At 45.2% G+C, this 25,302-nt stretch overlaps 1 protein-coding gene across 1 annotated transcript in view; it reads left to right on the forward strand.

Moving 5' to 3' along the window:
- Positions 1-29: 29 nt before the first annotated feature.
- Positions 30-25,302, forward strand: part of LOC146565034 (collagen alpha-6(VI) chain-like) — a 64,465-nt gene continuing 39,192 nt past the window's right edge. Inside the window, 5 exon segments of the mRNA XM_085292888.1 lie at positions 30-128; positions 6,848-6,919; positions 21,359-21,456; positions 23,068-23,670; positions 24,017-24,604. Of these exon segments, the coding sequence (XP_085149014.1) occupies positions 21,381-21,456; positions 23,068-23,670; positions 24,017-24,604 (1,267 nt within the window). The 5' untranslated portion in view covers positions 30-128; positions 6,848-6,919; positions 21,359-21,380.

Below are 25,302 nucleotides of genomic sequence, written 5' to 3' on the forward strand. Positions count from 1 at the left end.
ACTGCAGGCTGGTGGGAGGAGTGGAGACAGCAGCAAGGCGTTTCCTACAGAAAAAGTTACAGCTCCCTATATGGCTAACCACTCGTGTGCTGTATGTGTGGAGGGCACGGACGCAGAGCGGCACATCTGTAAGTGACTCGCAGCCTGTGCATGGGTAGGATGGCTGCAGCGATTTATCTGGGGGAAAGGAGCAGATAGTGATTGATTCAGAGGCTGATGTTCATGCAGCTTCTCTGTGCAGTTTTCATTGGTTCAGAAACTCCTCAGTTTTAACCTGTGAATTCATTTATTTCAGTTTGAACATGAATGTTGTGTCAGACAGTAGAAAGGTGACGCTTAGCTATGAATGTTTCCTGTAAAGGACGACAAGTGTGGGAAATGATTCATTCCTATTGCTGATTATTATTCATGCAAAGACTAACAGGAGCTGATGCATTTAAAGTGCTTTGTTTGCATTTCATCTGTGAGGTAAATGAGTCTATGGAGGCTTTTTAATGCACAGAATGTGCAAAGTTTTTTTTCCTGCAGCAGTTTTTGTGATGATTGTTTGATTTTTAGTCAGAGACAGTCGTTCAGATGTTTTACTTTGTGGTTCATCAATGAGACGCGATGAGGTGCAGTTTTTTATTGCTGGTTGGGTTTTGTGGTTTGTAGAGTCTTTGTTAGCCTCAGCCTGCGGTGCTGCAGTGTGACTGTGGCTTCATCTGAATACTGCTGACTCTGAAATGTCTCAAATGCTCTAACGTCCAAAATCTAAAGTGCTTTTTCATTTCAAGCAGAAACTGTTTGGCAAGGACATCAGTTTAGTTTTTATCACAATCAAACTCAGAGTCAACTTTTCAGCTGTTAGCTTTTACTGCATGAGAAAAGTTTGCTGGAGGCTCGGGTGGAGTCAGAGCCAGAATGCATGGACGATCAATACTTTCTGATTAGGGCTGGGTGTCCTCACCGATTTCTATCATCGAGTGTGAAAAACTCTGATCGTTTATCAGCACGTATCCATGTATAAGACAAAGCTGACGCTGTGAGGCTCCATCAGAGGTGTGAGCATCACCGCAGACGTCTTTGTGTCAAAGTAACTGAGGATAAAACATGAAGCAGGTTCTCCTGTTCTGGCTTTTTATAGCAGAGAAGCTTCAAACTCTTCTGCAGTCGATCAAAGACTGAAGCAACCTGATGCTGCTGAAGTGAAGCAGAGTCACAGAGGTTCGATCACAGCTGAGCAATCATTGTGTTTCAGCCCCGACGGCTGTGGACGATCCACGCTCTGTGGACGATCCACGCTCTGTGGACGATCCACGCTCTGTGTTTCTGCTCTCATCTCCTGGTTGAGCTGATTCTGGAGTTTCTGATTAATTACATTTATATTTAAATCCAGGATTTAATGAATCGAGATCACTTTATTCAGACCAAAATCGATTTGAATCAGGAAATAGATTTTGTTTTTAAACACAACCTTATTTCTGATCGATTCCTCTGTTTCAAACATCCTGAACTTATCTTTGGGATGAAGACGCTAAAAACAGATTTCTGAGAAAACAACATTTGCACAAGTTTTATGAGATTTTTATTATTTAAAAGGACACAAAACACATCAGTTAAAATATTTAAACATGTTAAGATGTGACCGTCTGTTACAGACAGACACAAAATATAAAATGAAAACATTTCTTATCATTCTGTGAGGTGTTATTTCAGTTACCTTCATTTGGGTCCCCTGACGTGAGCTCATTTGAATATTGCCTACACCACCAAGATCGCACTTAAGTTTGTTTGGTTTTTAATTTATTGATGAAAGTTAGTGGGTCCTCCTCTCAGCCAGGAGTCATGAAATCCATCCCAGCATTAATCTGAGGATTAATCTGGGGTAGGAGACAAACACAAGTCACTGCCTTTGAGTAACATCGAGCTTAATGTCCACTGAAAAACACCAGAAACAGACAAAGTTCAGATAATCAAATAATAATCAAACAAATGTGTTGGAGAGGAAGTCAAACTGTTTTTAAGGATGAGGCTGAGGATGGCCGTGCGAGTCTCGCCGCGTGCCGAGGCTCTGCAGGCCCTCGCGAAGATGCAGACATTCATGGACGCTGTGGGATCTCAGAGCTCTAACTGCTGAGCTGTGAATGTAAAAGCTTCGAGTTGAAGCTGTGCTGTGTGGTTAATGTGTTCGTATCTGTAGACTAATATTTAAAACAGGACAAATGACGCTGATAAAAGCTGACATCTGTAAAACAAAGATTAGTTTCTCTGCAGGTTTGTGTCGTGTTTTTGTCACTGTTGAACTTCCATACTGTGAGCCCCCATCCTCTCCATCTGCAGCTCCTCTGGTTTCCATTTCAGTCTTTGGATGGCGCCTAAAAAGCTCTGCAGTTTCATCATATAAGAGCCTAAAATGTGTCTGCAGTGCGTCAGTGAGGTCCCCTCAGCTCCAGGAGAACATTCCAGAATCAGCCCCGCTCTCCAGCATTTTCTCGATGCTCTCAGCCTCTTCTGAAAGATTTTATTTATGCAAGCATGCAAATTTGCATTAATAGGGGCGTGGCCTCTGAGTGACGTTTAAGAAAGCTTTTATTCTGAAAACTGAGGGTGGGGGTTTCCACTGTATTCCACTCGTCAGCTTATTAAAATCAGTTTATGACACTGATCTGACACACCACACCCACAACGATGGACACGCCCACACTGTCGACTGCAGCCATGTATGACCTGCTCATTTTATAGCTTAGATCCCCTCCTGTGAGCCATACGAGTGTGTGTGTGTGTGTGTGTGTGTGTGTGTGTGTGTGTGTGTGTGTGTGTGTGTCTGTATAGACTGTTGGGCCTTTTTTGGTCAGAGTTTACATTTCTAGGCAAGGCAAGGCAAGTTTATTTGTACAGCACAATTCAACAACAAGGTGATTCAAAGTGCTTTACAGAGACATTAGAAACAAAAACAAATAAAAAGCATGATTTAAAATTGAATAAAACAAGCAAATAAACTAACTAATTAACAAACAAACAAACAACAGTATATAAAATCAAAACAGATAAAATCAGTAGTTAAATGTAAGTTTTGAAATTTAAGCTTAAAGTGTGGATTTGGTGCTTTATTCAAATGCAGCTGAGAACAGGTGAGTCTTCAACCTGGATTTAAATAAACTGAGTGTTTCAGCTGATCTGAGGCTTTCTGGGAGTTTGTTCCAGATATAAGGAGCATAAAAGCTGAATGCAGCTTCTCCGTGTCTGGTTCTGACTCTGGGAACTGATAAAAGACCGGATCCAGATGACCTGAGGGATCTGGAAGGTTCATACTGGGTCAGGAGGTCACTGATGTATTTTGGTCCTAAACCATTCAGAGCTTTATAGGCCAGCATCAGAACTTTAAAGTCTATCCTCTGACGGACAGGCAGCCAGTGTAAAGACCTCAGAGCTGGACTGATGTGGTCCACTTTTTTGGTCTTAGTGAGGACTCGAGCAGCAGAGTTCTGAATGAGCTGTAGTTGCCTGACTGATTTTTTAGGTAGACCTGTAAAGATGCTGTTACAGTAATCAAGCCTACTAAAGATGAATGCATGGACTAGTTTTTCCAGGTCCTGTTGAGACATCAGATCTTTTATCCTTGATATATTCTTGAGGCGATAGTAAATGTAAAGTCATTAGCAGGGAAAGTTTGTGAAGGCAGGGACCAATCAGATCATGAGATTAGAATCAGACCCCTCCTCCTGTGTGTGTGTGTGTGTGTGTGTGTGTGTGTGTGTGTGTGTGTGTGTGTGTGTGTGTGTGTGTGTGTGTGTGTGCTCTCGTCTCGGTGGGCTGTGATAAGCAGCACAAATTCAGAAATTCCTCCACAAACAGTGACGTAGCCTCTGCAGAACGATCCAATCTGAGCTGAACAGCTTGGGTTTAAGGACAGCTTTCCTCCCGTCGGACGACCTGTGTGGTCACTAGCAGTAGAAAGTGGAGGCTGTGGAGATGGTGTCTGTCACCTGAATCCAAACTGGAAGCTGGTTCCACAGAAGAGGGGCCTGAAAACCGAAGGCTCTGCCTCCCATTCTACTTTTAAATACTCTATTTTGAATTTAATATAATTATAAAATTTAACGTGATATGGTGATATTTACATTGATGCATGTGTTTGATAGTAAAACGAGACCTGTACGGGGAGCGGGCTGGGCCCGGGTCTGAACTGAGCTCCTGAGTGTTCTTGAAACTAAATCAGTTTGTCAGCTGGTCATGATTCACGAATGCCTCCCACTGCATCATGTGACACGGTGTGAGGCACATTCACTGTCTCACTAAAGAAACACAATCATACTTGTACGTGTAATCATCCCACTTGGAGGGATTATGAAGTGGGAGTTTTCACCATAGTTGAATCTGTCCAACTTTCATTGTTTTATTCTGGGAAACATGAACCCAGCAGCCGCCGCCGCCAGGGTCTCATAATGCTTTAGTTTTGGCGCATGAACAGAAACCGTGAGCGAGTTTCTTACTGGAGGACATGGACCTTTGGAGTCTTTTTAACATCTGCTGATGTTCTGAGCTGAAACTTGTGCATCGGGCTCTGCTCTGTTATGATGGGAGGATGTGACTCTCGCTGGCTCAGTTTTTGCATCTGGCCTGTGTTATATTCACAGAGCATCAGCTGATGGCACGGACATACAGACATGTTGTGTTCTTTAATTTTCTGCTGCTTTAATAACCCTCCTGCCTTCTTGGGACCTTTTTGTGCCACTTACATGTGTTAAATAATTAGAATCTAAAAAAAGCTCCAGGTACAAACTCAGCGACAGTTCGAGAGGCACCGATGACAGTTTGTCCTGGAGCATACATCGAGATGCCAAATTAGGAAAGACCTCGTCGTCCCGGCAGTCGCCTGAGAGCAGATGAGCCGAGCAGGTGCGATGGAGGCTTTCGTGTACATGTTGAGTGTGTTTGGGGGAAGCGGAGACGTCCCTGCAGACACGCCACTCCTCCGCTCACATCTGATTTATTTTTTCCTGTTTATCTGCTCTCGGGCAGGACGCTGGCCTCGCAGCAGGAAGCTCCTTTGGTTTTGTGTATTTTCTGTGTACACATGTGAGACTGATGGATCAGCAGCAGCTTTGGAAGGTGAAGCAAAAACTGAAAAGTGGTTATGCAGTGCCCCGTCTGATGGATTCATCCTCACATGAATGGAAATCTCGTCAGTGCGCCATAATCTGTACTTTGATTCTAGGACTCAGCAGCTTTGCATGATTAGCTGTCCAAAATGAGCCTTCTTTATCTCACACTGGGCTACAGCTGTTCTCACCTTTCTTCTGATTGGCTGCCCCTGAAAAACAGAGGGCTTGAGGTGGGTGTGGCTTCTGTGCCATGAAAGCAGAATGCAAGCACTGAGCTCAGTGTTGGAAACAGTCATGTTTAACATGAAGGTCCACCAAAGAGACAAAGTGGACCTAGTGTGCTTTTCATGACTTCTTGTCATATACCAGCATCGGATGTGAGCTGGAACATCACACGGGAATATTTCTAACACCTTGAGTTATTTTCCAGTGTTAGAAGATCAGCACTGCTCAGTGTTAGCCTTTGTTAATCTTCAAAACTGACTAGGTTACTTTTAAACATATAACACTGTCAAAAATGTAAATTTAACACTCAACAGTGTTGTATTTAACACTCAGAGGAGTGGACCCATATAGACACTCTAGTGTTAATTTAACACTGGAGATTTTGCTGTGTAGCTTAATTCTCAAGCTGGGAGCGTCACACAAAAACAGGTTCCTGCTGATTAGTGTTCCGATTTTTACTCTGCAAAACCGGAGCTCCGCCTTCTTCGATGGTCTGTTAGCACAGTGACTTCACAGCAGCCATGTTATGGCCCCGCCCCTCCCCGAACCTGATTCTGTCGGAGGTTTCTTCCTGTTAAAAGGGAGTTTTTCCTTCCCACTGTCGCCAAAATGCTTGCTCATAGGGGGTCATATGATTGTTGGGTCAACCTCACAATATAAAGCAACTGTTGTTGTGATTTGAAACAGGATCCAGAGGTCCAGCTGCTACGTCTTCTCTGCTAATGTTTCATTAGCGCCCCTGCTGCAAACCACAGGAACACCTGTGAAGTCCTTTTGGTAAACCACTCTGCCCTAACCCTAAGTGTAACGGACTTCAGCTGCTCTACAGTTTCTGTGACTGTGCTGTTACTAGAACAACAGACACGTGACACTGTCTGTACTTTAAAATGACAGAGGAAAGGGTACTGGCACTTCAAATAAACCTCAGAGTCGACCACATCAAGACGAGGAAACCAAACGCTGTTTTGTTTTTGATTTGTTTGCCTTACAATCTGAACATTTGTAGCTTCCCACACATGTAAATTAGCAATGGTTTCCTTTGACAGAACATGAGGCAATACCTGCACTTCAAACGGGGCAGCTTTAATCCCAGAACAGAGCAACATCAGTCTGACACAGCATAAAAGGTGGTTTGCAGCTGTGCAGCAACTGTACGCAGGGGAAAGCAGCTTTGATGTAACATCCAGCAAAAATCTTTCAAACTGAATCCGACGAAATTCATCAGCTAATGACATCTGGAAACGAGATCAGCTGACCTCACAGCTTTGTCTGAAGTTACATGTTAGATGGCCCTTTGACCAAAGCGGAAACCAAATCTGAAGTCAAGCTGTTAACTGCATGATGGAAATGTGTTGTAGACACAGCTCTGCGTGCAGCTGCAGCGCCTCATTGAACAGATGTCTAAACAAAACGAGGTTAATTAGATAAACCCAGAGTTCCTCCTGCGAGTGAGCGTTTGGCATGTCGAGGCAGCGCTACGGGTGAAGCTGCTGGTTGCTGATGCTGACTCTTCTTTGTTTGTTTTTGCGATCCAGGATCATCAGAGTCTCCTGACCACCCGTCATCCAGCTGAAGTGTCCTTGAGCCAAGCGCCGACTCTCTGCCAGGTAGTGATTTATGTTTAAAATCCTGCTTAAACGTTTAATAAAGAAGAAGAAAAGTCAGTTACCGAACTGTAAAAATTTAAAAAACTGAATATATTTTCTAATTTCTGGCTGTGGCTCAGGTGGCAGAGCAGGGCAGCCACTCGTCAGAAGGTCGGTGGTTTGATCCCAGGCTGCCTCCTGATACTATAGCGCTATACAAATACAGGCCATAGTCTCGTCACTTCTATCCTTGGCCATGAGTGTTCGTAAACATGTGACATCTGTTTGGTTTCTCCTTGCACCTCGCAGCTGATTCACTGCACACATACACTGACACCTGAAATAAGCTGTGAAACCTTCAGTGTTTAATTAACATTTCATCACAGATGCTCGAATCTTTGTTCTTCTTCTTTGGTGCTTTAATCTCGCCTCAGAGGGATTCACCTCCTCCACTGCTGCGGTGACGTTTGTTGGTTTGGGAGCTGATTGTGGAGTTTTATTGGTGGCTGAAGCTGATGTTGGGTCGTCTCTGATCCTCTGTGGTTTTCATCTGTTGCTGCTTAGTTTAAGTTGTGACAGGAAGTAATTACATAATTAGCTTTAGCTCCGGCTTTCTCCAGGATGTTACTGCAACAAATCCATAATGAGGAGTTTCCTGCAGATAACTATCGGTTTTAGTTCTGAGCCCTTCGAGTTTGCTGTTTGATTTTCTCTCACATTGGGAACATTGTGAGAGAAAATGCAAACAAACAAGTCAAAAGTGGTTTTCTCACATTAAAAAGTGCTGAAAAAGCTGCTCCAGTGTTCAAAAGGAAAACATAAAAAGCAACATGTCAGTGTTCATGTGGTCTTAGATTAGAACCAGGCCCGCGTGGTTCTGTGGACGGTCTTGCAGTCCTCCCCTGCAACAGAAATGTAATTTCTGGTGAAATGCCTGCGTTCGAGTAAAACACAAAAATCAAATGATACTTCAGCACTTTCATGTTTTTACTGCCTGGGACAAACACATGCATTTTAAATACTAACCATTCGCCCTGAAATCCGCTGCTATGGCACTGCATCAATATCCACACCAGCCGCCTGATTCACATCTTTGTCTTAGTGTTTACGTCTGAACTTAAAACGCACAAAGCAAAGTTGAAAACCAGCAGACGACTCTACAAACACGAACAGGTAGAAACGGAGGCTGCGTGCTCGTCGCTCAGGCTGCGTGCTCGTCGCTCAGGCTGCGGGCTCGGGTCGGCGTGCGCTCAGCTCTAACACCAGTCTGGGTTCTTGGCTAGTTTAGCGTTAGCATGCTGTCTGTGCAGACACTTGCAAAGACCAAAGCTGTGTTAGCAGCTTCTGTCCAATTTTACTGTCACACTCTTGTCCTGTTGTGCAATAAAAATAAAAGTAACGTCCACATCTCCGCTCTTCAAAAGCTGTATTGCTGTAGTGCTCCATTGTCTGCCTTCCAGTCGATTGCACAGGAAGAAAAATGTCACGGTGCGACCCAGTACCAAGACATTTTAGTTTTATTTTGTTGATTATTGTATTTTTTCTCCATGTTTCCTGTTTTATTTTGAAGGAGTTTTGTGTTCTTTGTTCAATGTATTTAGTTTCACTTCCCCTGTCCTGTCATTAGGTTCATGTCAGTTTCCTGTTACTAACATAATCACTTCCTGGTTTTGAACCACCTTCAGCACAGAGACCGAATCAGCCCAGACTCCTGCTGCTGTCTCTGGCTGCACCGACCTGATGTTTGAGCCAGTTTATGTCCTCGGTGCATTAACAATACTCCGTAATTTATGTTGTTTGTTTTCAGTGGCGACTACCGATATCAGATTTTAGCCCCGGTGAGAATTCTGCGAAACCACAAATATTTTTAAGTAACAGAGCTTTGGTTGGTTTCCTAACTCTGAACAAAAACATGCTGAGGGATTTTAGTTTTATGGAGTTCTCCTCTTTGGACCCTCACTGCCCTCTTTTCAGGCTCCATTAACATTCGTTCAGCTTTAGAGGCACTTTCAGTAAATTAAGCTAATGCGAGACGCCTCGTCAGAGCTGCCAGACACGAGGGGGGGATTTTTTTTATGATTATAACTCTGTGGGTAACACCAGTCTGCTGGTTAGCTAACGTGTGCTTACAATGCTTCCTTTGTGTTTGTATCACTGTTACAGCTGTGCATATTTTTATTTTCACATCTCCAAACTCTCAAATAAGAGGAGAAACATGCATAAAACGAATCCCAGGCGTTTGGGCTCTGAATATTCAGTTTTAAATCTGACCACACCTCGTCGCAGATGTCAGCTGGTCAGGGTAGAGTAGGTGGTCAAGTCTCTGGGCCACCTGCAAGGTGATGAGCCCACTAGGAATAGCCAGGCCTCGCCAGCTTTCAGAACAGAAGAAAAGGCTCGGATGAGGTGAAACAGTCGGGTTTCCTTCAGTTCAGAGTTTAAGATTCAGACACGAAGGACTGAGAGGCTGCAGGAAGAGCCGGAGAAAGGTCATTTGTGAGCAGAGATGGGCAGTAACGTGTTACTGTAATCCGATTACTTTTTTTGACTAACGAGTAAAGTAAGGGATTACTATTGCAAAAACAGTAATTAGATTACCGTTACTTTCCCGTAGGAACGCTGCGTTACTGCGTTACTAAAATCGTGATTTTTTGCGAGAATGTCTCATGACAGTGACGTAAGCGAGTGCGACGTTCGCGACAACCAGAGATGGGCAGTAACGCGTTACTTGTAACGCGTTACTGTAATCTGATTACTTTTTTCAAGTAACGAGTAAAGTAAGGGATTACTATTGCAAAATCGGTAATTAGATTACCGTTACTTTCCCGTAGGAACGCTGCGTTACTGCGTTACTAAAACCGTGATTTTTTTTGCGAGAATGTCTCATGACAGTGACGTAAGCGAGTGCGACGTTGGTGACAGCAGCTGTGTGCAGATCAACAATGGATAATATATCGAGTGCAGAGAGAGTATGAGCGTGCAGCGTTTAAAGTGTGGAAGTACTGACCTTACTTTGAGTTTGATTCCATAAAAAGTGACAAAAACATTAGTGTCCGCTGTGCGTGGGAAGAAAACTTCTTTTTACAGCGAAAAAAACCCCTAAACTTCCAACAAGCACCGAGTAGCTACGACGTAATGGGAAACTCAGAGAGACACTCGCGCAGATTCTTCAACTGACCGCAGCACACCTACACCAGGGTAACCCTCCGCCTACCCTGCTCCTGCTTTACAGGTGAAAATAGAGCAACAGGACCGCTGAGTCTTTGACTTTATTTATTTTCTGCTGTGTTTTACTTGCATCTGTTTGAAAGAGTGAGTGTAAACACAAAAATATTTTATTTTATGTGCTGGAATGTGTAGAAAATAGGTTTAAATGTTAAACTAATTTATTCAAGTCAGAGAATGTTGCAGATAATTAAATGTTTGCTTGATGCATAAAGTTAAAAGATTAAAACTGATAAAACAAGTTAAAAAAAGAGACTTTTCCATTTGATTACATTTTGTATGATGGATTATGCAGAAAAAGTAGAATTGGGCTGAAAGATCTATCACTTTATCACCTCTTCAGGTTGTAAATCGTGTTTTTAAAAAGTAACTAAGTAACTAAGTAACTAAGTAATTAATTACTTTTGAAAATAAGTCATCAGTAAAGTAACGGGATTACTTTTTGGGGGGAGTAATCAGTAATTAGTTACTGATTACTTTTTTCAAGTAACTTGACCAACACTGGTGACAACAGCTGTGTGCAGATCAACAATGGATCATATATCGAGTGCAGAGAGAGTATGAGCGTGCAGCGTTTAAAGCGTGGAAGCACTGACCTTACTTTGAGTTTGATTCCATAAAAAGTGACAAAAACATTAGTGTCCGCTGTGCGTGGGAAGAAAACTTCTTTTTACAGCAAAAAAACCCCTAAACTTCCAACAAGCACCGAGTAGCTACGACGTAATGGGAAACTCACAGAGAAACTCGCGGATTCTTCCACTGACCGCGGCACACCTGCACCAGGGTAAACCTCCGCCTATCCTACTCCTGCTTTACAGGTGAAAATAGAGCAACAGGACCGCTGAGTCTTTGACTTTATTTATTTTAGTAGTAGTATTTATTTATTGTCATTGTCAAGAACAATGAAATTGCGTTTGGGGCTTCCATACAACCCAAAAAAAAGAAGAAAATAATAAATACCCCTTAAAACCCAAGTGTACATATTTAACCCAGTGTGACTCCAATGCAATAAGACAATCCTTAGCAATAATGTTCGTAGAAATTCAGACAAAGACCTGAGAAACATGACAAAGTACAACAATGCAACCCATTCAATATTATTGTACTGTGAGATATGATATCAGATATGATAGTTATCTATTTAAGAAAGAGGGGGGGGGGGCAGGAGGGGGAAGAGAATAAAGATATGATGCACCAATGCAGACCAGTTCATTGCTATTAAGAAGTTGGATATGGTTATTGTCCGTGAGAGGGGGGCAGAGAGTTCAGGAGCCTCACAGCCTGTGGATACAGGCTGTTGGCCAGTCTGGATGTTCTGGCCTGTATAGACCTGTACCTTCTCCCTGAGGGCAGCAGATGGAAAAGGTGGCGCGCAGGGTGATGTTGGTCCCGCAGGATACTGTGCACCCTCCTCAGACAGCGAGTGGGGAAGATATTACTGATCTCTGGCAGACTTGTTCCAATAATTCTGCCAGCTTCTTTCACCACCCGCTGGAGTGCTTGCTGATCGGCCTTGGTGCAGCTGGGGAACCACACTAGAAATCCATACGTCAGAACGCTGCTGATGGCACAGTTGTAGAAGTTCAACATCAGAGATCTGGGAATGTGTGCGCTCCGCAGTCTCCTCAGGTAGTAGAGGCGCTGTTGGGCCTTCCGTGCAACTGAGGTGATATGGTTGCCCCAGGACAGGTCCTCGGTCACAGTTACCCCCAAGAATTTAAAACTGCTCACCCTCTCCACCGCCTCACTGCCAATGAAGAGAGGCAGATGGTTGTTATGACCCCTCTTCCGGAAATCTACAATGATCTCCTTGGTCTTTTTGGTGTTTAAGACCAAGTTATTGTCGTGGCACCATGACTCTAGTTGTTGCACCTCTGTCCTATAGTTTGTCTCATCATTGTTGGATATAAGTCCGAGCACTGTAGTGTCATCTGCAAACTTAACAATGAGATTGGACGCGCAGGAGGAAATACAGTCATGGGTGAAGAGAGTGTATAGCAGAGGGCTCAGGACACACCCCTGAGGGGCACCGGTGTTGACCACAAGGGTGGAAGAGGTGTTCTTACCCACTCTGACACTCTGTCTACGGTTAGTGAGGAAGTCCACAATCCAGTTGCACAGAGAGGAGTTAAGTCCCACTTGGTGGAGTTTGGGACGGAGTTTGCATGGCCGGATGGTATTAAAAGCCGAGCTGTAGTCTACAAAGAGGAGCCGTGCATAGGTGTTCCTGTGTTCCAAGTGCTTCAGTAATGTGTGCAGCACTGTGGCGATCGCATCCTCGGTTGACCGGTTCTCCCTGTATGCAAACTGGTGCGAGTCCAGGGATGGTGGACTGTGTTTTACTTGCATCTATTTGAAAGAGTGAGTGTAAACACAAAAAATATTTTATTTTATGTGCTGGAATGTGCAGAAAATAGGTTTAAATGTTAAACTAATTTCTTCCAGTTAGAGAATGTTGCAGATAATTAAATGTTTGCTTGATGCATGAAGTTAAAAGATTAAAACTAATAAAACAAGTTTTAAAAAGAGACTTTTCCATCTGATTACATTTTGTATGATGGATTATGCAGAAAAAGTAGAATTGGACTGAAAGATCTATCACTTTATCACCTACTCAGGTTGTAAATCGTGTTTTTAAAAAGTAACTAAGTAACTAATTACTTTTGAAAATAAGTAATCAGTAAAGTAACGGGATTACTTTTTGCGGAAGTAATCAGTAATTAGTTACTGATTACTTTTTTCAATTAACTTGACCAACACTGTTTGTGAGTCAGAGCCACTTTAGTAAAAGCAGAGAGCTGACATGAGCTGACGAGGCGAATGAATAACAAATGCATGGCGCGTTTTTCTCCTCGGCTCTTTTTGAAGTGGTGAAATTTTCCCTTATAATTAAAATCTGATTTAGCAAACTGGTGCATCTGAGTTTGTACTTTAAAAACATCCTGAAGTTAACTGGTTGGATCCAGTTTGACGGACTGGTAAGAGAAATTGGCACAGATCTCAGATCTGCATTTCCAGTGAAAAGCAACAGAAGGGCTGGATTTGCTCTCATTGGTCAGAATAACCAGCCCCTGGAGTTTGTAGCCATGGAAACGCCGGCTTTCCCTGCGTGAACAAACACGCTGACAGGTTTCCATGCTGAGTGAAGAACCTGAACAAGGACTGAAACCAGATATGACAGATCTGTGCGACCCGGGAATCTAAACCTCTAATAACTGATGTAAACGTCAGTGGTAGAGATAAGATGAGCGGGCAGGGATTTGCATTTCAGATTGTTAAAAGAAAAAGATGTTGTGTCACACTGAAAATTGTTCCTTGGAACAGAAAAAAGACTCTTTGCTTTCCAACCAAACTTTGACTTTTTTAAATGTCTCAGAGTGTCGCCTGTCTGACCAGTTTAGCCTGACCAGTTTAGCCTCCTCTATCAGAGTTAGAACAAGCACAAAATGATGAACGGTGGACTCGAAGGCTCGCACACTCGCATAGTTTTGAAGACGTTTCTTGGTCGGACCTGCCTGAAGTAATTTTTCTCACCACATGAGTTCAGAGAAAAACTGCAACGATTTCTTGGAAGTCCATATTTTTCTCGATTGTGCCTGTAAGTGTGTTAACGAGCTGCTGAGTGGCTGAAACATCTGGATCGTTTCACAGGTCTCCAAAGTCCTGAACAAATCCGTCACATCCATCTTTTAGCTGCCTCGGGTGTTTCATTGTTCTATTCAAAGAGTGGGTTTAAAAACTGAGATGAGCCGGTGCAGTTTTCCATCATCAGTGCTTTTCCTCGAACCTCACAGAGTAGACGCATAAAGATTCGTCTGCTGGTGCTGAAGGTTTAAACTCCCATCAGCTGCTGAAAGCAGAGCTGAGGCTGCTTTCTGTCAGAGTTGCTCCAAACTTTGGTTTCTATACATCAGAATAACAAATTCCTGGGTTTAGATTATCCAGAGCACAAACATCTGGCTTTCAAACACTTCTTCAATCAGGGAGGGAAGTGCATCATCCCCCCACGGGCGCCCGGGGGTCCTGTGTGTTTGACAGAGACTTTACATCATGCAGCAGAGCTTCAAGCTGTGCATTCTTCACTCTAAACATTAAAACTGCAGTGACTCAGACTGTGCACGTTTTTCTTTTTGAAAGTTTATGTCTTCTTCACGTAAACTTTCACGTCTTCTTCTCAGCCCACCCACCTGCTGGTTGGTGCAAATGTTCCCTGATGGAGATGTGCTTAAAAAAACCACATCAGATCATTGAACAGCCAAAAGTATGTGGACATCCTGTCTATGCTCCAGCTGTTCTCCTGCTCTGACGGCGTCTGCAGGGATTTCTTCCCACCAGCTTCACGTGTCTGACATCATTGAGTCCACTGATAATTTTCTTGGTTGCACTTTTACTTTGGAGGGCTGCTCAGGTATTGACCACCCAAGGATTAGTGACTCATTCTAGCCATTTTTCATTTTTATTCTTCTGTAAGAACATCACTGTTTGATTTACTACTGGTCCATCCCTTGGCTCTTACTTTGAAACTTCAGTCACTGCTTCCTGTTTCCCCACTGGCTCCCTTGGTGCTGTTCTGGTGCTCCTCAGCATCATTTCCTCTGGTAATTTCTCCTTCCACCTCCGCCATGTTGGCCTGCAGTTGGTGCTGCTCTGAAAGCGCTGTAGTTTAAGAATATAATCCACCCACTGTTATCATCTCCAATGCCCTGTACCAACACAGAGCAGAGCAGCTATCTGAACCCTACCCCAACAGAGGTCGATCATCTTGTTAATAATTTCACCTCCTCACTACGTACGACTCTGGATACTGTAGCTCCTGTGAAAACTAAGGTCTCTAATCAGAAGTACCTGACTCCGTGGTATAATTCTCAAACACGTAGCCTAAAGCAGATGACTCGTAAGCTGGAGAGGAAATGGCGTGTCACAAATTTAGAGGATCATCATTTAGCCTGGAGAAATAGTTTGCTGCTTTATAAGAAAGCCCTCCGCAAAGCCAGAACATCTTACTATTCATCACTGATTGAAGAAAATAAGAACAACCCCAGGTTTCTCTTCAGCTCTGTAGCCAGGCTGACAAACAGTCAGAGCTCTTTTGAGCCAACCATCCCTTTAACCTTAACTAGTAATGACTTCATGAACTTCTTCATAAATAACATTTTTATCATTAGAGAAAAAATGACCAGTAATCATCCCACAGATGTAATATTATCTACAGCTACTCTTAGTACCATTGATGTTAAGTTAGACTCTTTTTCTCTAATTGATCTTTCTGAGTTAACTTCAATAATTACTTCCTCCAAACCATCAACGTGTCTTTTAGACCCCATTCCTACAAAACTGCTCAAAGAAGTCCTGCCATTAATTAATGCTTCGATCTTAAATATGATCAACCTATCTCTAATAATCGGCTATGTACCACAGGCCTTCAAGCTGGCAAACATGTCACCTGAACACAGACTCTCAGATCTGATGAGCTGGATCATCAGAGCAGGAGAATCTTAAGGCTGAAGTGAGACAGTCGTCTCTGTTCAGACATGTGCTCTCAAGATGTGGATCTGTGGAGGTCGCTAATCTCCTCCAGGGTCAGTCCTAATTGCTGCTCGGTCTTTGCCTCTTCGTGCATCCTGGCAGCTGAAAACAAACAGTGATCATTAAATTGTGTTTGTGAATTTTTAACCATGCGTTGTTGTTGATGATGGTCGCTGTTAGACCCTCGCTTAACGATGTTAGTAGTGCTGGGAAACTCAGCCAAGTATTCCGAGCAGCCAGACTGCTTCCAGCTGGACAGGTAATCCCTGTCTGAGACCCGAAACAGTCCCGAGTCCACCTCTGCTCCTGGCGAGCGCGATGGCTGCTGGAGCCAGGAGGCGATTTAGGTTCAGTGTTGGTGGCAGGCTTCATGTTAGACATTAACTGACGGACATTTGAGCCTCATTATTTTCTTGTCTTCAGCTCTTTCTGCTCAGTGCATGTAATGTTACGCTCCATTTAGACGCTGGACCGCTCCCTGCAGAGGCATCGCAGGAGCAACAACAACAGCAGAGAAAGGGGGCAAGCCCAGTGACTGTGGTGCAGAGAAAGACTCCTAGCAGTGACACTCTGTGCAGCGATCTTCAGGATTGAAGCTCATATATGAATGAAAGATGGCCGAACTTCAGTGGTCACTTCACGTGGATAACCACCAATAATTCAGAGGATCAGTCACGTTTTCCCTCCTGTCACATTTCTACGACACACCCACAAACTCTGTCAGCATGAATGAACTGGTCTGTGATGACCTTTAACAGGTTGGTGAAATGAGACAAAGACTGACAGGGACAGACGCTCTGTCTTTCTGCTCTGAGGCCTCGCCATGCTCACCGTTCATCGTCCATCATCTCTTCCTTTTCTCTTCACCCCAGCAGAGACGTTAAAGAAGTCGCTGTGTGGTCACAGCAGAGGTGTGCGACTGTTTCAGCTGTGTGGTGTTTATTCTCTGTCTGGATGGAAGTGCAGGTTTAGCATCGGCCGCGTGCATTAGCCTGTGTTTGTTCACGGGAGCAGCTCCAGGTCCTCCTGACCGTTTCAGTGAAGCTCGTTCATGTTCTGCATCGTGAAAACGCTCCTGTCTGAGCTCCAGAGCAAGCGTGACGTCCAGTCTCACTTTACCTGCACGCATGTAGCTGTCGGGCCTCTCCTTTCTCCTTTTTCATTCATCGCTAAAAGACGGCTGATGAGTGTCTGATGTCCGTGACATCAGGAAACTCCACAGGAGTCACAAAGTCTTTGACCTCTATAGATTTGGAGCTATTAACGCTGTGTGAGATGCACATTTATGATGTGATTAATACAGAGCTGTTTTTGTCAGACGCCTCCTCCTCAGGACACGCAGGGACACGCTGACATCGCAGAGTCGGCTTTTGGAGGTTGGCATAAATCAAAAGTTCAGCCACTGCTCAGATCGATTTGCTCAGTCCAGGATTTCACTTTCAAGTACCAGGCTGAGCTTTTGCCCCATCACAGCAGTAACCCCGCTCATCCACAGGGATGCGAGGCTGATGCTTGGAGGTGTTTCCATTGGACGTCCAGAGGATGAGAACGGGCTCAGCAGCAACACCTGGAGAAACGAGCAGCACATTGAGTCAGACGGAGGCTGGAAAGAAGAGGTTGGGGTGGGCGTGGGTTCCAGAGCGTCCTGCAGACGCACAGCGACAGTGAGCAGGTTAAAGCAGATAAACAGTTCACTCGTATGTGGGGCGGACCATCGAAGAGGGGGGACTTGGCTGCTAGATTCAGGGTTTGAACTGAGCCGTCAGCTCATGTGGGCTGGCACGAGACCTCTGTGGTCAGATGGCATTTCTTAGTTTCAGCCTCTCCAGACAGCCGCGGCGAGAGGGGGGGCTCGCTCAACACGAGTCCAGTCTCAGCTCCTCTTTGACCTCCACAGCTGAGGCTTTGAATGCGGGATTGTTGTTCGGACACAGATTCATGTTAGAAACGCTCCAGCTTCATGCAGCTGTCCACGATGCAGCGTTCTCCTAAACGCTGCTCGGAGGGCACAAACTGTCCTCCAGCGCGCCTGCAGAGCGTCAGCTCTATAATGTCCTCATCAGCGAGGAGAGCCTCCTGCATGTGTGACACCAGTTTGAACTAGAAAGCATGAGGCCCTTCATTCTTTAACATCAAACATCTACGGTCCATAGAGCCAACAGGAAAGAGCCGCTCACGCTCCGAGTAAATACAGTTGGAGGTCCGTGTAACTAGAGCTGGACCTCGCTTCAATCAGCCTGTCACTGGAGCGCTGATGACCTCCACATGCCTCGCATTAGAATAACCCTCCCCCAAATCCGCCTCCACTCACAGGGCCAAGAGCATTTGGCCCGTGATTAAACACAGCTCTGAAATACGCTCGTGGGCGAACACATGTTCATACATGTAGACGGAGAGAGGGAGGCGTGAGCGTCCAATAAATGAAGCCCACACAGATCCAGAGCTGCTTTTGCTGCCTGGAGGACGAAGCAGATTTATCTGCAGCACCTTGGAAAAGAATCGAGACGAGTTTGAAATCTTTATTAGCTGCAGTCAGCTGGTGAAATTCACTGGAAGTGTGTGGCAGCAGGAGACTGGAGGAAACCATGACTCAGGACAGATCACTAACATATTAAACTCTTTATTCATCGGGAACTAAAAGCCAGTAAAACCTTCTGGTTTGTAGTAGCCACGCCCAAATCCTCACTCGAGCACCATCCAGGACGCACGTTAGTCAGATACGTTATTTTGGTTTCACGGCTCACCTGCACGTCGTGCACGATTGTGTCGCCGTGTGAACAATTCGTCCAAGACGATGGTCCTCTCTCAGTAAACAACGTTCTTCGTTCTCACTGCTGTTCGTGAATCATGCGAGGACGTGCACGCCGCCCACGCCTCTGATAGAGATCTAACAGGTCCGTCCCTGCTGGGACAGGCAGGAGAAGATGGACGGCTGTGCAGCGGTAACAGCAAACACCCGAAGCTAACGAGGCTCATTAATCCCACAACTCTGATTAAAGTGCATCAGAGCGGCTCACCTGTGTGTGGATGACCGTCCTCTCGTCGCCTCGGTGAACCCAGCCCGTTCTGCTTTGGAGAACCTCTCGGGCTCCTCCAGATGTGATGACCTTCTGGCGTGGACCTCGGTCTTCAGGTCAGCCCACAGTCAGACCGGACAGTAGCGCTCGCTTTGGTCTTCTGGAGGTCGTTCGTTGCAGTATCACAGTGTAATCCTGCCACTGCTTCCCTGTGGGACATGAACCTTTCTCCGGGTCGTCCTCGGCACACTGCAGTCTGACTTGAAGGTGTCTCTTCTGCAGAAGTTTTTGGCGTCCGTTCCTCTGCAGGGTTCTAGCGATCGTCTCCTTTGAGACTAAGATTCTCATCTGGGCTGACCCGTTCGCTCGCTTCTTCTCGGCTCTTTAGACTAATCGATTTTTCATCGTCATACATCCACCTCCTGCTGTGTGAGCATCACCAGATCTTTGTCTCAACGCCGGATCTGATTTCTTTTGTTTTTGTCCTGATGTTCTCTCAGTGACAGCTCCAACCTGTTTCGTACTGTGCCTCAGTTTGAACTTTGTTCACAGCAGTGCTTCGTGCTGTGAGTCACTTAATAAAACTGATCCTGGTGATTTTATAATTCTGTGCAAATAGAAAAAGTTTGTTTGAAATGCTTTGCAGAAAAAAAGCACAAATGCAAACAACGTGTTGACAGCTTCTTAAACTGTTGACATGTAGATTCTGTCATCTGTGCTTTATGGTCTGGTTTGCATGTAAAATTTCTGAATGTGTTTGGTTAGCATGTGGCTAAATGCATGCTAACCATGACCCAAACCTGCAACACCAGTCCGCTCCTCTCATCGTTCACTCCTCAGTGTTTGTCCTGCTCTTCTAATGATGGTAACTGAACACGGACAGATTAAATACTGATGTTGTTTTGTTGTGAGGTGATCTGAGCAGGAGTTCAGGGAGGACAGAGTTTGAAATGAGGAAGTAAACAGAGAGCAGAGACTTTATGGAGGCGGGCGTGAGACAAGAAAGTAGAGAGGCAGTAAAAACCAGCAGGGAGCTCCTCTGCATCTGAAGCACCATCGTCCAGAGAACATTTAAAATATTCTCTCATTCATCCGGCCTGTGATGTGGCCAGACACTGTCTGCTGCCTACAGATCTCAGGAAATGGCACCGTGAGGCCGTGAGGAGAGCCAGATGATGCTCTGAAGTCTTCTGGCTGCAAACACCAGAAAGAGTCTGACTCATCTGGCTGCTGAGGCTGTGGAGCTGCACGTGGAGATATCGCGTTTGGCCCAACGACAGCAGAAACCAGCCGAGGATGTCTGAGGGTTTAGCCTGTTTTACACACACTGTATATAAAAGATGGACATAGCCACTGGTTGGTGTGGTGCTGACGGTGGATACGAGTAAGTGAAGGACACAGAAGCATTTCATTAACCTTAGAGCGTACCCCTCGATCATCTCGCTCGTCCTTTCTGCTCTAATGGGATTCGTTTCCAGAATTATCCTCATGGTTTTAATTACATCTGACCTGAAACCAGCGACTGAGACCTCATAGTTCCCTGAGCTGTCACACCAGAAACACTTCAATACAGGAGTCGCCCCCTGCTGGACATTAGAAAGAACCCAGCTTTAACCCGCTAACAGGCTTCCCGCCTGGATGCTACGGATGCTGCTCCATCTAGATTCACAAAATGCTTTTGACTAAATTACAATTTCCTGATTCCTGCTGGCTCCTCCCCTGCCGTCTCCACGGCAACGCTGATGTTATTCAAACTGAGCGTCACATCTTATTTCCTGTCAGTGCGCTCACACACGCCGAGTTTTAATAGTTTCCCCGTGTCTGACACTGGTTTACAGACGTCGCACAGACGTGATTGGTGACCTCGTAGCTGTCGCTCGATGATTTGTAGCTTTTATTGCGGTGCTGCGGTTCTGGTTTCACAGCACCCCGAGGAGATGAGTTCATGGCTGCGAGCAGGAATGTGTCGTTTCAATAATTATACTGAAACTTTCAACATCAGTGGGCGAGACACGCTGAGCGAACTATTTCAGCTTGATTAAAAACTGACCAATCAGGACGCTCCATCATCATCATTATGAGCTACATCTCACGTCTCAGCTCAGAAGCGGGGCTGGAAGTGATTTACTTTACTGGATGCAGGAATTTTTGGATGGCTTCTTTACTGTTACAAGATTGGGAAACATCAGATGATTCCTGTCATATCTTGACATGCAAATCCATATTTCCTGTGTGTGTGTGGAGGGAGGGTTCATCCTCGGCTGCAGATGCAGACTGTGGACCGTTCTCCTGATGCATGCTAGTTTTTATTTTCATGCCTTACGAACACTGTGTGCATTAATAAACAACATGTCGTCCATTCATGTTCATTCATGAACAATTTATTAGACGAATCCTTCAAACCTTTATTTAAAAAATTAAAGTTACACATAATTGTCCAATAATTTAACCTGGACGATTGTAAGTATCTTAACTGGGGCTGAAATATCCCATAATTATCATAAATATTGTTCCTCCCCTCGTGTCTCTGCTGTGTTTCTGTCTCTGTTATATAACGAAATCCTGTTTTGGCACAAAAAGCTTCCGCAAACATCTACTCAGCCTCACGTTCCTCGTGGAGCAGATGTTTGGAGCAGCTCCCGCTGTGATGGAGCTGCTTCCAGATGTGAAACAGACTCTGTTTCTGTCGCAGGTACAGAGAAACCCGATCCAGCATGGAGTGGAGGCGGGCTGCTCTGGTCGGCCTCATCATGGCGGCGTGTTTCTGCAGCAGCGGCGCTCAGACAACAGGTGGGTGTGATTATGCAGCTTATGGCTCCACTTCCTGCGTCCTGGTGAAAGTATGACATCAGTGGAAGCTGTTTATACCATCCATACACTGACACACACACACACACACACACACAGGTAAGTTTTGAAGTTCACACACGGAGCACTAACCCTGCACAGGAATGTGTTTGCAGCTGAGCACGTGCACACGCACAATTAACAAGCTCACAAACGCACAAACACAAAGCTTCGACGGGTGTCTGGCTGCATAAAACATTTTCCTTCTTAGGTCTCAGGCTCCAGATTAAAACTTCCTCCACTGATCCTGTCGTTCCAGCATCGCTGCCACACAGAAACATTTAGTATCTGTTTAACCACAAATTACTTCTCCAACATTATGTAGAGCTGGACGTTTAGGTGCAGTCCATGGTCACTGTCAGTAATTAAACTAATACATAAGTTATCCCTGAAAAATGTAGCATTAACTTGTGGATGATGACTGGAAATAAAAAAGCAGATTGAAGTTAGCAGCGTGTAGCCAGGAAATGTGATTCGTCAGCAGTGCTGAGACGTCTGCAAAAGGGATGAAGTCCACTAGAAGACAGAATACATGTGTGTGAATGAGAGGGGGGCAGGTGAACATGCAGGAGCAGAAATGGTGAAGGTTTAACATCCACAGGACAGAGTGCAGGCAGGGTGGAGCGGGTGGAGGCAAATGTGACTGAAGGATAGCAGCAAGAGTGAAAGGGAAGGTTCAAGGATGGAGGTGAGACTTGGGACAGTGGAGCTGAGCTGAAGGTGTTCAGTGAGCAGGATGGAGGGAGGGTGGAGAATGAAGATGCAGCTGCAGGCAGGAGAAGAGGAAGACGCTGGGATAGGTTGAGGTGGGTGCAGATGATCCACCGTGAGCAGCAGAGAGAAGGAAGGCCCGGTGCGTGGCTCTGATTGGCTCCTCGGGGTGTGTCCCCTTCTTCTCCACACGCCCGTTTTACCATAATCAAGCTGCTGATGAGGGAGCAGTTTTCTGGGTTTGAAAAGTTGTCCAGCAGCTGTACTTTAAAAAGGACCTCTGTAAAAATAGATCTGACTCGCTCTTATTCACCAACAGTATCTATTAAAAATGGGTGAACCTGACCTGTAGTGCTGTCATTGGGCCTTTGCTGTATTACAACTGGAGCACGCTCACGTTGAACGTGTTCAAGGTGTTTCTGAGACGGCCCCGAATTATTAGGGTTAGTGTGGAAATGTTTTTGCAACCAGGCACATGAATGAGATGCGAGGGTTAAAGGTCGGGGTTTCGTTAGCAGTCAGGTCACTGCTAACGAAAGCAAAGCTTTCTGAAGGCAATGAACACCAGCTGTAAGCCACACGCCGCTTTTTCTCATTTTCCTCACGCTTTTCCACCCTGAAGGTGAGTGCTGTCAGCAAGCATCCCTGCTCCAGTCCAGAGGCTTTTCACGAGCCGGCGGCAACATGCCCATTTTTCTTTTCCAGCAGTCACATGGCACAGCCCACCTCTGTTGTCTATAAGCCACGCTGACACCTCACGCTGCCAAACGTCCTCAGCTACTGAGAGATTTCCTTTTAGCGTCCAGCAGTTCCTCTCCGTGACTTAAAGACCTTTCCTCTTAGTCTGTACCGAAGAGGCCGTGGCAGACATCGTCTTCCTGGTCGATGGCTCGTGGAGCATCGGCGCTGAGAACTTCGAGCAGATCCGCCAGTTTCTGTTCACGCTGCTCGATAGCTTTGATGTCAGCCCTGATCACGTCCGCATCGGCCTTGTCCAGTACAGTGACAGTCCACTCACAGAGTTTCTGCTCAACACCTTTGAGAACAAGGACGACATCCTCAACAACATCATCAAACTGCCTTACAGGGGGGGCGGCACCATGACCGGTAAAGGCTTGGAATTCATGTCGAACGAACACTTTGTGGGGAAAGCTGGAAGCCGAGCTGCGCAGAAAGTGCCGCAAATTGCTGTGGTGATCACTGATGGCAAATCCCAAGACGATGTAGAGTCTCATGCTAAGAACCTGAGGAGAAGAGGGATTGTTTTGTATGCAATTGGTATCAAAGATGCAGATGCAAGCCAGCTGAGGGAGATTGCAAATGACGATCAGCATGTTTACAGTGTGTCAGATTTTGCAGCGCTGCAGGGAATTTCTCAGAACATCATCCAGACGCTATGCACAACTGTAGAAGAAGCCAAACGACAACTCCTGCAACTGTCTCCAGGTAAACCCCAAAAGCTTGATTCTGTTCATCTGGACATGGTGTTTTCAGAACGTTTGGTCACTCATCCAGGTGACTTTATCGGTCTCAGCTGACTGCAGGTTTGAAACCAGCCCGCTGACTAACAATGGGCTCATGAACTAACAGGTTCATCATCATAAACATGCAAACTGTCGTCTCAAGGTAAAATAAGTCTGAGTAGAAAAGTGTTATATAAGAACCAGTCCATTGACCATTTATTAAATATAAAACCGGGAAAGCCCCGCCCAAAGTTTTTATCTTTCTCGAGAAATGTAGGTTTCACTGACTTTCCTCTCGTGTTCCTGACTTTCTTCTTCTTCTTTTCCAGAATGTGCCAGAGCCACCGTGGCAGACATCGTCTTCCTGGTTGACAGCTCAAGTAGCATTGGCGTTGATAACTTTGAGGAAATTAGGCAGTTTCTCCGAAGTTTCATTTTAGGCCTTGACATCGGCCCTGACAAAATTCGGATTGGCTTGGCTCAGTATAGCGACGAGACCTACCAGGAGTTTCTGCTGAAAGATCACATGGACAAGGATTCTCTGCTGGCCGAAGTCGATCAGTTTCCATATCGAACAGGAGGCACAGAAACAGGAAAGGCCATTGACTTCCTCCAGTCAGCGTACTTCACTCAGGAGGCAGGGAGCCGGGCGAGCCAGCGAGTTCCTCAGTTTGCTGTAGTCATCACAGACGGGGACTCCACGGATGACGTAGTCGAGCCCGCCAAGCGCCTGCGCGATCAAGGAGTTATCATATTTGCCATTGGGGTGGGAGATGTTAACCAGCAGCAGCTCGAGTCTATCGTAAACCTACCTGCACACCACTTCCTTTACACTATCGATAGCTACCAGGCTCTACAGCGGCTAACAGACAGTCTGCTGAAAACTGTATGCATCTCCGTGGAGAGTCGGAGTCAAGGTGAGACAAAGAAAACGTCCTTACAGAATTGTTTATTATAAGAGAAGGAAATGAATACCTGAATGCTGCTTAGTTCTATTTTCACTGGTCAGGGATTTAAAATGTAACTGCGTCAGAGGATTTCTGCTCAGTTTGCATTGATAGCAATCGGGAACGTATCGGCTGATCATTTAGAGATGTTAGTCGAGTTACCCGCAAGCTGCAGCAGAACCCCTGAAGGCTTTTCTCATCCACCACTCAATGTGTATGAAACAGATACGTTCTTTGCTTTAAAGCGAATAGAAAGAAAACCCCCGACAGTCAAAGACAACATGTTTTCAGTGTAACAAATGCCACCCCTCGTTCAAACGTGGACTCTAACGTTAGATTTTCTGACATTCTTAATTCAGTCTTTATTATTTATTATAATTGAAGAAATTAGGTTGCTTTACTTACACTTCCTTATTTTTAATGACATTATGACCAGTTTTTCTTTTTTTTTAACTGGTTAACCATCACTGCTGACTATAACTTCTTTAGGTAAACTTAACGGACCATTGTCCAGCCTTGCTGGAGCCCATTGCAGCATAACTAAGGGAGGATTCAGGGTCACCTGGTCCAGCCCTAACTATATGCTTTAGCAAAAAGGAAAGTTTGAAGCCTAATCTTGAAAGTAGAGATAGTGTCTGTCTCCTGAATCCAAACTGGAAGCTGGTTCC

This window comes from Mchenga conophoros, linkage group LG11, assembly GCF_057382185.1.
Source record: "Mchenga conophoros isolate Kocher_MC1m ecotype Shallow Benthic linkage group LG11, M_conophoros_male_GT1.1, whole genome shotgun sequence".
NCBI classification, from domain to species: domain Eukaryota; kingdom Metazoa; phylum Chordata; class Actinopteri; order Cichliformes; family Cichlidae; genus Mchenga; species Mchenga conophoros.